The sequence below is a fragment of the Schistocerca serialis genome, chromosome 5 (assembly GCF_023864345.2).
Source record: "Schistocerca serialis cubense isolate TAMUIC-IGC-003099 chromosome 5, iqSchSeri2.2, whole genome shotgun sequence".
NCBI classification, from domain to species: Eukaryota; Metazoa; Arthropoda; class Insecta; order Orthoptera; family Acrididae; genus Schistocerca; species Schistocerca serialis.
The window spans coordinates 463,398,026-463,411,979 of record NC_064642.1 but is presented as its reverse complement, the minus strand read 5'-3'; the positions used below and the strand labels follow the sequence as shown (position 1 = coordinate 463,411,979).

General features: G+C 36.7%; 1 protein-coding gene across 1 annotated transcript in view; it reads left to right on the top strand.

Moving 5' to 3' along the window:
- Positions 1-12,945, top strand: part of LOC126481177 (proton-coupled amino acid transporter-like protein CG1139) — a 95,556-nt gene extending 82,611 nt beyond the window's left edge. Inside the window, exons 6-8 of the mRNA XM_050104749.1 lie at positions 4,020-4,198; positions 10,028-10,203; positions 11,772-12,945. Of these exons, the coding sequence (XP_049960706.1) occupies positions 4,020-4,198; positions 10,028-10,203; positions 11,772-12,019 (603 nt within the window). The 3' untranslated portion in view covers positions 12,020-12,945. The remainder of the gene's footprint in view (positions 1-4,019; positions 4,199-10,027; positions 10,204-11,771) is intronic.
- The last annotated feature ends 1,009 nt before the right edge of the window (positions 12,946-13,954 follow it).

The window sequence follows — 13,954 nt, the reverse complement described above, 5'->3', positions numbered from 1 at the left end:
CCCCCAAGAACCAGCTACAAAGGAGTGCCCTTTTGTTACCTTGTAACACCCCAGACTGGAACAACAGAACAATATCCTTCATCAGGGCTTCATCTACCATCATGCTCTGAAATGAGGGACATTCAGCCTAAGATCCTTCCACCCCTCCTGTAGTGGTGTTCCATTACACATCCAACCTCCACAACATCCTAGTCCATCCCTTTACCAATTCCAGACCCAACACCCTTGCCACAGAGGACATATCTCTGTGGAAGACCCAGGTGCAAGACCTGCCCAATCCACGTACCCAGCACATCTTATTCCAGTCCTGTCACAGGCTTATGCTACCCCCGTCACCTGTGAAAGCAGTCATGTCATACAGCAGTTCTGCTGCCATCATTGCACAGCTTTTTATGTTGGTATGACCACCAATTAGCTTTCACCAGTATGAATGGTCACTGCCAAAGTGTGGCCAAGAGCCAAGTCGACCACCTTGTTGCAAAACGTGCAGCTCAACATAGTAAGTTTGATTTCAGTGGGCGAGTCACAATCCAGGCCATACGGATCCTTCCTACAACCACCAGCTTTTCTGAATTGCAGGCTGCGCTTCAGCCTTACAACATGTTCTCTGCTCCTGAAATTATTCTGGACCCAGCCTACAATAACCTACTGACCCGACAGTCTCCAACCAACAGTTTCACCTTCTGCTAGTTTACATCCTCTCACCCTCACTGTGCACCACTTTCTGCCAACTAACACACTAATCTTTTCCCCTTTCCCATTGTCTCACCACATATTCACAGTGACACTTTCTGTCATGCTTAAGTTTTCTCATGTTGGTGTTTACCAGTTGTAAGAAAAGTTTGAATACTGTATAGAGGATATCAGTAAAATACAATGGCAACTGAATTATTTCTAAATGTCTGCTAGAAAACTCTTGGGATGGTGATGGGAACATCTTAAACTTCAATGAGAACTTGTTATTGGATAGCACCAATCATTTCTGTTTCGTATTTTTGTTTTCTTCATAATACCAGTACTTACAACAACCACAGCTATTTACTCTATAAAAAATATTTTGCAAGTGCTAAGTTCTACAACATGTGAACAAGTGGCAGTTCAGATGTCATGTGACATCTTAGCTGCAGTGAGTAGGAATCTTTGTGCCAACTGGCTGCAGAAAGTTGCTCACTGTATCGAAATGCTCAACCTTGCATGTGAAAGGAGCCTAAGACTCTGTGCTTGCACAGATTCACTATCATTACCACATGGAGAGGCAGAAATGTGAAGGAAATTGTACTGAGCCATCAACCTTCTTTAGTCTCCCTGTCTCTCTCTCTCTCTCTCTCTCTCTCTCTCTCTCTCTCTCTCTCTCTCTCTCTCTCTCTCTCTCTCTCTCTCCCCCCCCCCCCCCTCCCAACCCCTTCAATAGTAGTACAGTGCTTAATGCCATTTCAAAATATGTGGTGGTGATTAAAATTGTTTAAACAATGTGAAAAAGGTATACACTTACATAAAACAACAATACTGCAAACATGAACTAATGTTTGTGAGTACCCATTAAAATTTTATAAAAGCCTCATACTTATGTTCTTTATATGTCTGCCTATGGATTGAGTATGGAACTAAAATATTCATTGCAAGAAAAACTATGCTGAAATATAATAAAGCCCACAAATTTACTTGCACTCAAAAATTTTCAGATGTGTTGCCATGTTGAGCAAGTGAAAAGAATTAACATATTTCTAAAAAAAAAAAAAAAAATTGTCATGCTTGCATAAATAAACTGTTACATAAGAAATATTATTCATTATTAGTCATTTAACATCAGTTACTGGATAAAGGTTACCTCTGGACTTGTCTGTATATGTGCCTTCACTTACATGCATCCTAGTTAATATCATATGTTTTCTAATGACATTAGTCCACCTTCAATCAGGTTGTTTCAGTCCTTACATGGAAATAAGTATAGAATGCCCTTGACATCTGCCATCTACTCACCTGGCTACATGTCATGCCCACCTCCATTTCATTTTTACTGCATTCATAATTATTTCTTAAACTTAATTCTGTTCTCTGATAAATTTGTTTGTTTTCTTGTATTTCCTTGTTATGTGGAACATGCTTCTGTCCATTATTTCAACACAGGAAATAGTATTTTAAGAGTACAAAACCCTGTGGCCAACTTAAGAATGACAAGATGGTATCTTGAGGAGAAAGTCATAAGCTATACTTTCATATGTACATGCCACCATTACAATCATCATAATGTGGATGGTGCATTACCTCAACATGTCTGAATCATTTTGACGATAATGTTATGAGAGGTATGTTCCTTGTTTTAAATACATGTTGATAACAACAGTATAAACTCCAGTAATTCTGCCTGCTCATATAACATTCCTTTAGTATCTCCTAGACTGAGAGTGTGTAAACTAAGTGTAGAAACAATAAATCAAAATACTTATTCTGAATAAGAATTAAAGGGTTCTATTAAGATACTAGTAGTATTAGTAGTAGTAGTAGTAGTAGTAGCAGCAGTAGTAGTAGTAGCAGTAGTAGTAGTTTTATTCATCCATAGACCTCTTTTACAAGGATACTGAAAATCTCTTAGTATTAGAATTTAAGAAAAAAAAAAAAAAGTAATTCACATATACGGACATCTACATACTTACAGGTCTAGTATGACAACGATGGGACTAGTGGTCAAGCATGGTCTTATAGTAAGAACCATACCAGCATTCACCTGAATTAATTTAAGGAAACCACATAAAACTTAAATCATGATGGCTAGATGAAGACTGGAGCATCTACTCTCCTATACAGGGGCATACTGTTCAAAACAGCGCTGCCTCACTAGGTTTACCTCTAGTGTACAATAACGTTTTGCAAGCAAGTTATTTAAATCATCCAAACAATCCTTCAATGTATAGAATGTATTGCTTAATGTGTAGTTTTTAACTGCCATTTTCAGTGTATTTGTTTTGACAATTTATTTAATATTCTTTTACAATTTATTGTACAGATTTACTTCTTGGTAGAAAACCCAATTCTGAGCTTTATGTTTATTCTTTCTTGGTAAATGTAAGTTCAGCCGAGATTTTGTTTCATGGTCATGGACGAGCTGTTTTTACAGCAATTATCAATGTTAATTCTGATGTGTACAACTAATTGGTAAATATATCCACAGGGTAGAGTTAAACTCCCAGTGTTTTGAAAGACCTTCGCAAAGAGCTTGATTACTATTTTTGGTTATTATTCTTATGGCCCTTTTCTGCAGTTTGAAAATTGTGTTCCTATTTTGTGCAGTTGTTCCCCAGAAAAGAATGCCATAACTAAGAACTGAGCATACATGTACATAGCATATAACTAAAAGACACTGATTGTTTATGCACTGATGTCAGGACTAGGGTCACAACATGCTGATGACATTTTGTTTGAAAGTATCTTCATGTGCCCACACCATTTCAGCTCCAAATCAACATTCATTTCTAGAAATTTTGCATTTGTTACATAGTCTGTAGTGGTGCAATCTACATTTAATTTAGCTGTCATTTTCCCTCCTCAAATTAAAATCAGTTGTATTAGTTTTCTTTACACTCAATGTCACTTTGTTGCTTATTGACCAACTGTAAACTTCTTTGAGGGTTCCATTTGCTTTTCTGCAAACAGTTCTCTTTTTTCCTCTGTGACTATAATATTGCTGTCATCAGCAAAGAGAATTCTTTTCTCTGTGACTAACACTACAAGCAGAATGATTAAGAAGAATGAACAATGAATGATTTTCCAGAAATTGAGAACCTAATCCAAAATGATTAAATATGGGAGTGTACATCATCTGAATATGAGATCATTGTTCCTAATCAGTAGGCAGCCTGATTCAGTGTACAAAAATTATAAATTACATTTGCATACTGAATGCAGCAAAGAAAGATCACACTCTTAACTTGTACAACAATATAAACTTAATGAAACTAGGATATAAAGATAATCTTCTGAGCTATTAATTTGTATAAATATTAAAAAAAATACTATTGCAGCTTCTCCCATTGGAAAATAGCATGAAATCACCGAGAAGTTTTGTTGGTCCACTGGGTGTGCTTAACAGAGCTATGGTTATCATCATATTTCTCTTTATTGTAATTGGATTATTTGGCTACATGAAATATGGAAATGAAGTAGAAGGAAGCATAACACTTAATCTGCCAGCTGATGAAATGTGAGTAATAAGCTTAAGTGTCATTCTTGTATGCTCTTCTTTATTATGTATTCAAAAGTGTTTTTTTCCCTTAATGATTATCCACACACATGAGCAGGGGCAAGTTGATGTCAAAAATTGAATTTGATTGTTTTAGCAGCAGGATATCAAACACAGTACAAAACAGAGTGCAAAATTCTTACTCAAATCTTCAGTGACATCAGTCCATGTACAAAAGTATGTTACTAAACCAAACAGAAAAGGCAATGTCTGTGAAACATGATTTGTAAACAAGAACAATTTGGAAGAAATTAAGATCACAGAACAAAATATGAGATGGCATCACATTGTTAAGATACACACATCTGAAGGGTTGCGTGAGCCTCACATGGGGAATATAAAAACATGTCAGCATTAAAGTTAAGAAATGAGGTATCTTGCTTCAAAACTGGCCATGTCACAAAATTTATGAAGTGAGTTAAAGTTATAAATTGAAAGTATATCACTATCAGGTGAAACAAGATTATGCTTTGAAATCAACCATATCTCCATGTTACAGAACACTCAGTTATTAGTCATTCAGCACAATGGACCAAAACTTGCAGGCAGTAGATTAATAACCAGGGACATCAAGGAATAAGCAACAGTCTTCAGTTCACAGCACCTTTGTCTGCAATTTTGTGGTGCTAGATTCTGCAGAAATGTGACAGATCAGCAGGCAAAATTATTCCTTATGTTGTCCAATCTTTAAAGTTATAGTATTTCATTTATATGTTGGCAATATGAATCTTTTGCACTAATTTCCATATTCATGGGCTTTTTACCATAATAGGATGAAAGAAATCCTATTTTGTAAGACCCTGTATTGTGACATTACTGTGTAGTGTAATAGGTACACTGGTAATGAAAGATCCAATGTCATCTCTGAAGTCTGTGTCAATGGTTCAATGAAATGCCTGATATTGTAATCTAAATGAGAGCAATTTGAAGACTTAAAATATTACGCAGCAAGTGTGAACAGTGCCTATCATAATAATGATTCTGTTTAAATAATTTATTATTTGCAGGTCATTTTATTTATATTGTGTTGAGAATCTAACTGAAATACAACATTTTAGTGAGAGAAATCCTATTTTGTATTCTCAGTTTTTCAATGTTTTTATTGATATGTTGATATCCAGTTTATGCCGACACACTTTTTTTATTGCTAGAGGGAAATTAATTACAATGTCACTTCATTTTCATTTAACTGTTTTTTTTAAGGTTCCAAAATTTAAAGAGTACGGTTTCACTAAAAAAGTAAAATTATATAAAACTGCAATAAAAACAATCAAGTCAAAATTTATATTATCAAAAAAATGGGTTCATTAGGATTTAGATCTCACAAAACAATAGAACTGTAATATTAAATCATTATGGATAGAACTATGAAAGAGAAACATTTGTGACTGTCATTGTTTTGTTTCTAGTGGTTTCTCATCCACTGTAAATGTCTCCAGTTTCAATACTACACACCTCAAACATTGGCTTGCTATTAATTTATGAAGAAATGTTATGCACATGCCAGTGCTTCATTCAGAAAGAATTGTGGCATTAGTTTCGGAATGCAATGATGATGGTCCTCTCTCATCTACATCTGTAAACCTGTTCCACTTTACTCGTCCTGTAAACAAATTAAATGATATAAAATATAAAATAAAAATAGTTAGCTGAAATTACAATCCACAACAGTCCCCTGCTTTGAGATATACTTCAAAATGTCTCCAATTACGCACCATAAAAGCCATTGCCTATGCAAAGAGCAACGAGAATACAAGCAGTATTTTGTTCCCATGGTCAATATATTTAGGAGAAAAATGGGTTCCAATACAGCGGTAAGTTAGCTGCACATCAGAGATCAATCAGTATTTTCTGAAGACACTGGTCAGGACCTGACAAAATAACTGAAAGGATATGGCCAAGTTGCCAAATAGAGCATATCAAATGATACAATCTGTATGGCAAATGTGCACTTTTACTTTGATGGGGCAGCCAGGCAGTGGTTTGAGAATGATGAAGAGAAACTCAGTAGCTGGGATAAATTCCATATATGACATAGATGACAAAATCTTACACTTGATGAAAAGTCAAAGAAGACATGTGCCAAGCTCATCTTGTAAAGGATTTTCCAACAAAAGAGGCATTCATGAAATGGTGCCAGCACACCAAGGAAACGTAACAGAAGAGAGTCCCAAAAAAGGTCCCTATGGCAGTCGTGGAAGACCACCATGATCTTGCCACTCTCTACACTTGGATGTGACAGAAACAATAGATCTCTCATACCAGCTGATTGTGGCAGAAGAGAGAACTTGGACAACTTGGACATATGCCACAGTCATCAGTTGACAACCCAGCTTCTGAGTAATGCAGAGACAACCATGTCCTATGTCAAATATTACGTCCTGCAGAACAGACATTTGGAAGACAGAGGACAACACGCTGAAACGTTCCCACTGTAGGTACCCTGGATATGGTTTATGCAACTGCAGTGAGAGAAAACGTGTTTTTGATGACTACTACACTGCCAGATGCCAACCATCACAAGAGTTTTATTCATGGCCATCAACTGGATACTACTATAGCTGATGGGGGGAAGGGGGGGGGGGGGGGGGGATGACGTCCTGGGCAACACATCCACCAACAAGCTGTAGCCACTCCCCGTCACCATACAAAGGTACCAGTTGCTTGCCTTTCCATTGTATTCAGGAAAACTAAGTGAGGTGACAATCAATGGAGGTAAGGCTGCCACAGATGAAAATTCTCCATGGATGACAGTCAACAAGATGTCAGGAAATAATTGTTATTGGTATCATCTCATCATAGTCATTGATGATGACCAATGTCTCCAGGCACTAATCAACTAAGTGGCTTCATTACCTGTAATGTCAAAAGCTTATCATATCCAGGTAAAAAAGACAATGTCCTGTGATAGGAAAGTGATTGTGCTGAAAGTCACAAATGTGAAATATGTCCAACTAACACAAACATGTATTGGAGGAACAGTTATCAGTGACAGAACATAACCCTTCAATTTTGTCATTTCATCAGAATCTAGTCATGATATTATTTTCAGACGGACACCATTGGACCTTCAGAGAGCCCTTTTTCCTCTCCTTCTGGTCTTTGTGAAGGAGGATGAGATGGCATTTCTGCATTGACTACTGATACCTCAACAAAGTCTCAAAAAACAAAAAAATGTCTACCTATTGCCATGTATTCATGACACATTACTGCTTGACTGCCTGACAAACGTGTTGACTTGTGTTCAAACTGTAAACCTTTGCCTCAATCCAAAAAAGTACTTCTTTGAGACCCACGAAAGAAACATTTTGGTACACTTAGTGAACGGTGACAAAATCCAGAGAAAATAATATCAGCCACAAGAAGATGTCAGATTTTTCTGGGACAAGTTACCAGAAAGATATTTCATTGTGCTTAGGGAGGTGCTATCATCATCTCCCATCCTACCATTGTATGACAACTATACCAAAACAGAACTTCACCCTGGCACTAGTGGTTACATGGTACCAACTAATAAACCTTCTGTAAGAGGAACTATGTTTCAACAGGGTAGATATGGTTGCTCACTATCCCAGCTCAATAAATGCCAGCTATCCTGAAGTTTTTCCATGATTCTCCGACATCTGGTTACCTGGGATTCATGAAGACCCTAGACAGGATCAGACACAGATACATCTGACCAGGTGTCTACCAATCCATTAGACACTAGGTGAGCCACTGTAAGTAATGTCAGTGATAGGAGCATGTGCCACAGTTACTTCTAGGGCAGCTGGTATCAATTCCTTCTGCAACTGCACTATTACATTAAATTGGAATCCACCTCTTGGGGAGGTTATTCAAGTCAACAAACAAGACTTCCTGGATAATGATCTGCACTGACGAGCTCACCTGTGACGCTGTCACAAAAGCTGTGGTGATTGTTGAAGCTCCAGATTTCTTTTGACATCATTTTGGGGCACAGAGCACCCGTTGTGATGATACTTCGTCATGGAAATGTGTTCCATTGAGACTAGTACCAGATATAATTTCACATTACGTCGCTACACACGGAATAGCTGCCTACCACTGAAACTTTACCTGTGATTACTTGAACCTTTGGCAACTGGGCTATGCATGGCTCTGTTTAAGTATAATGTCTCAATGGAATCATAGAATTACATGTGCCGTCATGCCCAGCAGGTAACATGCTGAAAATAGTAACCTGATGCTGTGATCCTGTAGTCAAATAGTCTATGCATAGGCTAGAATTGTGAACTGATAAGATAAACACATATTAAATAAAAGATAAATGAATAATTAATAAAACTGGTTCTATTATAACATATAAAATAGATACAGTCAACACTCAAGAATTCTGTTTATTCAAATAAGCCACATCAAATAATGGCAAGTGGTGTTACAGTTACCATTTATAAAATGGCCAGGAAGATAACCTCATGAAAATGCAATGAAGTTGTGTTAATTGTAGTGTCCCACCCCTAGGACAAGAGTGTGCCCTGAACCTCTGTATGCTCCTTCACCCTCTTTCACAAGGCTGTTGGCAGAATGAGGTGACTTCTTATGGTGGAAGCCTTTGGTTGCTGATGCTGATTATTAATGAGAATCTTAGCTTCAGCAATTACAAAACCCGATAGACAAAAACATGTCTGACTGAGAGCGTTCAGGACATTAAATGACAGAGTGTAGATACATGTGTTAAAGGTACAAAACATTATCCTCCTGAGAGACAGGAAGAGCATGCTGATTACTAAGGGAACAATGGGGAAGTGCACCTCAATTGTCACATCTGAAAAAGAATGGCAACAATACTTCAGTGGACCATAGACTAGTAAGAACGAAAATCCAGATGTAGGTAACACAGCAGATGTGAATATTTATGTAGGTCACATAATAGTTGGATTATATACAACTTCATCAGCACTAAGGAAGACAAAAACGTTGTGATGTGAAGATCTATAAATTATGAATAGTTTAAGCATGCATAAAAAACAGAAAGATTTATAAATCATTTAAACTGTTGTTGGAAATAAGGACCTAGGCCACAATAATAGTATATGGTAACAGCTCATCCTATATTTGGAAAATGAGATGAAAATAAATTGCAAATTGCAGGGGTGCAAGCTTGCAATGCACAGCATATGAAACATATACAAGGATATTACAGAGAATAGTTGGTGTAAATGCAGATGTGATTCACAAAGGCAGAAATGCACAGATTGTTTTTCTACCATAACTTAATTAACAGAAAAACATTAAAAATTTGCAATGCAATGTTTTATTGACTTTGAAAAATCATTTGGCAAAATATTAAAGCCAAATTACTTAAGGTCATCTGGGAAAAGGGTCTTCTTCAGCATTTACTAATTTGTAAAATGTGTAGTTCAGAACGTATGTTAAAAATTTAAACAGACTTATACATGCTGAAATGATAAAAGAACTTATACTAGAGTGCCCTCTGTCATCCACTACGTTTAATTCACATATTAATGATGCTGTCGTTAAGAAAACACACAAGGCAGTGAAAGAGCAGTGCAACTGCTCACTTATGTGATTCTGATACTTTTCAGAGCTCCAAAATGTATGTGCTACCAGTAAAAATAATTCAGTATGAGCAATAACAGTGTATTTTCATATTTAGTTGAAACCAGTATCTTGACATACTAACCATGTATGACACACACTTTTATGGCCATGGGAAAGGGCAGAGGCGCAGTTCTAGAAATATTACTGCTTTACTTTATATTTGTAATGGCATTAATACAAATCATACATTTTTTTTCTCTGTTGCAGACTTGCACAAGCTGTGAAGATAATGCTGGCTGTCTCCATTTTTATATCACACAGCCTACAAAATTATGTTAACATTGACATCTTATGGAACAGTTATTTGAGTGAGAAGTTTGAGAAACATCCTCATAAGATTATATTTGAGTATATTGTTCGTATTAGTCTTGTCACTATTACATGTGAGTATTGTATATACATAGCAAAAAGTAAACTTAGAGCTTAGTGCCATACGGTTAAGATACATAAAGATTAAGTGATACAGTAGGTGAGTTGAATAAATGAATAAACTCTTCATCAGTAAATTACGGTTACCTGTAGTTTCAGTAAACCACTTCACTTACTAGTCAGGATGGTTTACTTAAATGCATAGGCTTCTGCACCAGGAGTCAGTTAACGTAGGAATTGTAGGTAGTGACCGAGCGAGGTGGCGCAGTGGTTAGCACACTGGACTCGCATTCGGGAGGACGACGGTTCAATCCCACGTCCGGCCATCCTGATTTAGGTTTTCCGTGATTTCCCTAAATCGCTTCAGGCAAATGCTGGGATGGTTCCTCTGAAAGGGCACGGCCGACTTCCTTCCCTGTCCTTCCTTAATCCGATGAGACCGATGACCTCGCTGTTTGGTCTCTTCCCCCAAAAAATCAAACCAACCAATCCTGAAACAATGTAGGTAGTGGGGAGGGGGCATGGTAGTTATGATGATAAATAATCACTCGCACTCCCATCACTTACTATGAATACTTTTATCCTCGCAGCATGTATGCAATGCATGTAGCATAGAGTGCATGCTACAGAGAACTGATCTGGCAGCAATACAATTGTTCTTGCTGTGGTAGGGCAGTGATACTATTGGGGGGTAGAGCCAGTGGTTCTATGTCCCCACAGAGTTTTCTGTGTACGGTATGATGTCTTTCCTCATTTTCTTGCCCTTGTTCCTTATCTTCATGGAGTCAGCATTTTAACCTGTACTTGAATATGTGAGTGGTAGAGAATAGCCTGATACCCTTGCTATCAACAACCATCCCCCCCCTCCCCCTTTGACCCCTTCTGCAAGACAAAATTTGTGGGCATGCCCTCTCAGTCTGCATCTACAGTGTGAGAACGCTTTAAAATTGTTTGGAAATCATGTAACTGAAGTAGGACTTGGACACCAGCTCACCCAGTTGGATGCAGTAACCTGCCTTAAAGCCAGATCCAGGCTGGCTGGCAACCCATCCCTCATCATTAACCCACCAGGGGGATTCAATCCAAATCATGGAAGTTGGGTGCTAACAAGCATGGCTATCCAGATGGGCCAGTAAGGTAATATGTTATAAGATAAAATAACTGTCACTGAATAAGACCAAGGTTTTGATCGCATTTGCAATGGACTTCCTCTGGGAGTGCTAGTACAGTTTTTCAGAGTCTGTGGGCTGCACAGTACACCATGACCCAGAGGAATTATACTGCAGACATGGCTGAAATGTCAATTTATTCATTGACAGTTAGTTTACAATATCAAAAGCTAATGTACTCAGAAAAATTATGTCAGGATGGTTCCTTCAAAAAAGATAACAGATGTCATCCTCCTGTGTCTGAACTAATGCCCAACCATAGATGACGATATTGCCATATTATTTATTGCCCATTGCTTGCATTTTCACCCCCTATGTTGATGATTTTACCTACTATTTATAAGCTAGTTTAGCTTGATATTATTTAATTATTTACTAAAAATGCTTGGTTATAAAATTTTTGTTTTTTGTAGTCCTGTTGGCAGCTGCTGTTCCAAATCTGGAGCTGTTTATATCTCTGTTTGGATCCCTCTGTCTGTCAGCTATTGGAATTGCTTTCCCAGCAATAATACAAAGCTGCATCATCTGGAAGAGCAGAAGTGGAAAACTCAAATTTGTCTTGAGAAATATGAAGAACATCTTTCTGGTCTCATTTGCTTCTTTGGGTCTTGTTGTTGGGACATATATATCGATATCTGATATTACCAAAAAATTTAGTTAAGTAGATGCAACACCAGATCTTATAAAGTCAGTGATATTACTAATGCCAAGTTGTAAAGCTAGAAAGAGTTAACAACAGTGGCTATTACCAGTTAGATAAACCTTGTGTGCTTTTTACTTAGTGATCAGAAGAATGGATGGGAAGGACAAAATTGAAACTAATTACTACTTAATTAAGCAACATAATAGACTTCTACTGGAATACTATCTCACATGCTTGTCCTTTAGACCTAAGATTTTTTTGTCTGTTCAGTGACAAAATATTTTTACTAAAGTGACACAATTTTCAGATGTCGCCAATGTGAAGTTTTGAGACATATACCAAAACTCTCAATCAAAAATATGTACTGTGAAGTACATGTGAGAAAGCATTCATTACGAAGTCACTTGAAAATAAATCTATCATTCCTGTAGGCAAATAAAATTGAAAATGCTTGCTGTTGCAAAAGAGATCCTGATCAAGTAAGCTGTAAACGGAAATAAGCAACTGCTTCTTAGTATAAATTTACAGTGAACCTTGACAGTTCAAAATGAATCTCTTCGGTTGTTAGATGAGCAGTATTGTTTAGTTAAGATGGTCCTGAAATTAATTAAAAGTAAACTGATATGTTTTGTATTTATGCATTCTTCCACATTAGAACAAACCGGTTCTAGTTGCAATGTACTGTGACTCTCATGTATTAAAGTTAGTACTATGACGAAGAAACAAGGAAAACATTTTCAGCATATAGATCCACTCTCTCTGCTAACAATACACAAAATGTAATGAATAGACAATGAATGGAATGCATGGAGAGGTAACTGGAAAATTTTTATGTTGTCCTTACACCAAATACAACATTAAGAGACAGATGAATTTTATAAAAGTACCTATCTAAAGATATATCTGTTCACGTTGTAAATTGTGTGTGCTTTTTTATTCTTGAACATGACAAATTTTACACAACTATTAATGTGCAATGATCCTGTTGCCATTAAAGAGTTACTGATGTGCGTTTTATACTTTACTGCATGTCTAATAAATGATACATGCTGTTCCTAATTTTAAAAAATCGTATTTGTAATGATCTTATTTAATGTTAAATACCAATATCAATTTTCAGTTTTAGCAGAATGAATACTAAAGAGTTCATTAAAACTGCTAATAATAAACTGTGGTGTTAATTTTTCATCTCATGTTAGTGATGCCATTGTTAACTGTTCAATATTTTGACTGATAACTTACCTGTTTCATATTTCTCTAAGTAAACATGTTCAGATGTACAACCCTTAGCTTGCCTATATTTTTGATGTGCAGGATCTTTACCTCATTTGCCAAAACATAGTCAGTGTTTTAGAAACGGATAGATAAGTGGCCCTGTCTAAGAAATTGTGCATAGAAATGATATATATATAATATAAATAGCCCTATTTTCGTGTTTGGGTTCAGTTTTGAAAGTTCCTGAGAGCATTAACAGGGTCGAAGTAATTTGACGAGTTGACCTGATAACCAGTAATGCCAATCTGCAATTGTTATCAGTAACAGAGTATTTGACATTGATCTTTATGTTGGTGCACATATCATTATAATGTAAATGATGTATCAGAATGTTAGAGAACTAGAAAGCAAAGTTGCTGTACTACTTTTCTGTTTACGCAATGTACATTGAAAAAGAAAGGTGTGTTACATTTGGTTTGTATCCTGTAAATATAGAAATCCAAAAGCTAAATGGAAGACTATGCATTGAAAGCCTATTTCTTAGGATAAATAAAGAGAAAAGAAGAATTGTCATATGTTTGAAAATAATGAAGTTCAGTACTTTCTGCTTAGAGTAACAGCTTGAAACCTATGTATAATAACTGTTGCCACTGAAGGTCATTTATAATAATTGCATTATAGAGGTCACCAATGGGAAGTTTTCATGTTGTTGTTGTTGTGGTCTTCAGTCCTGAGACT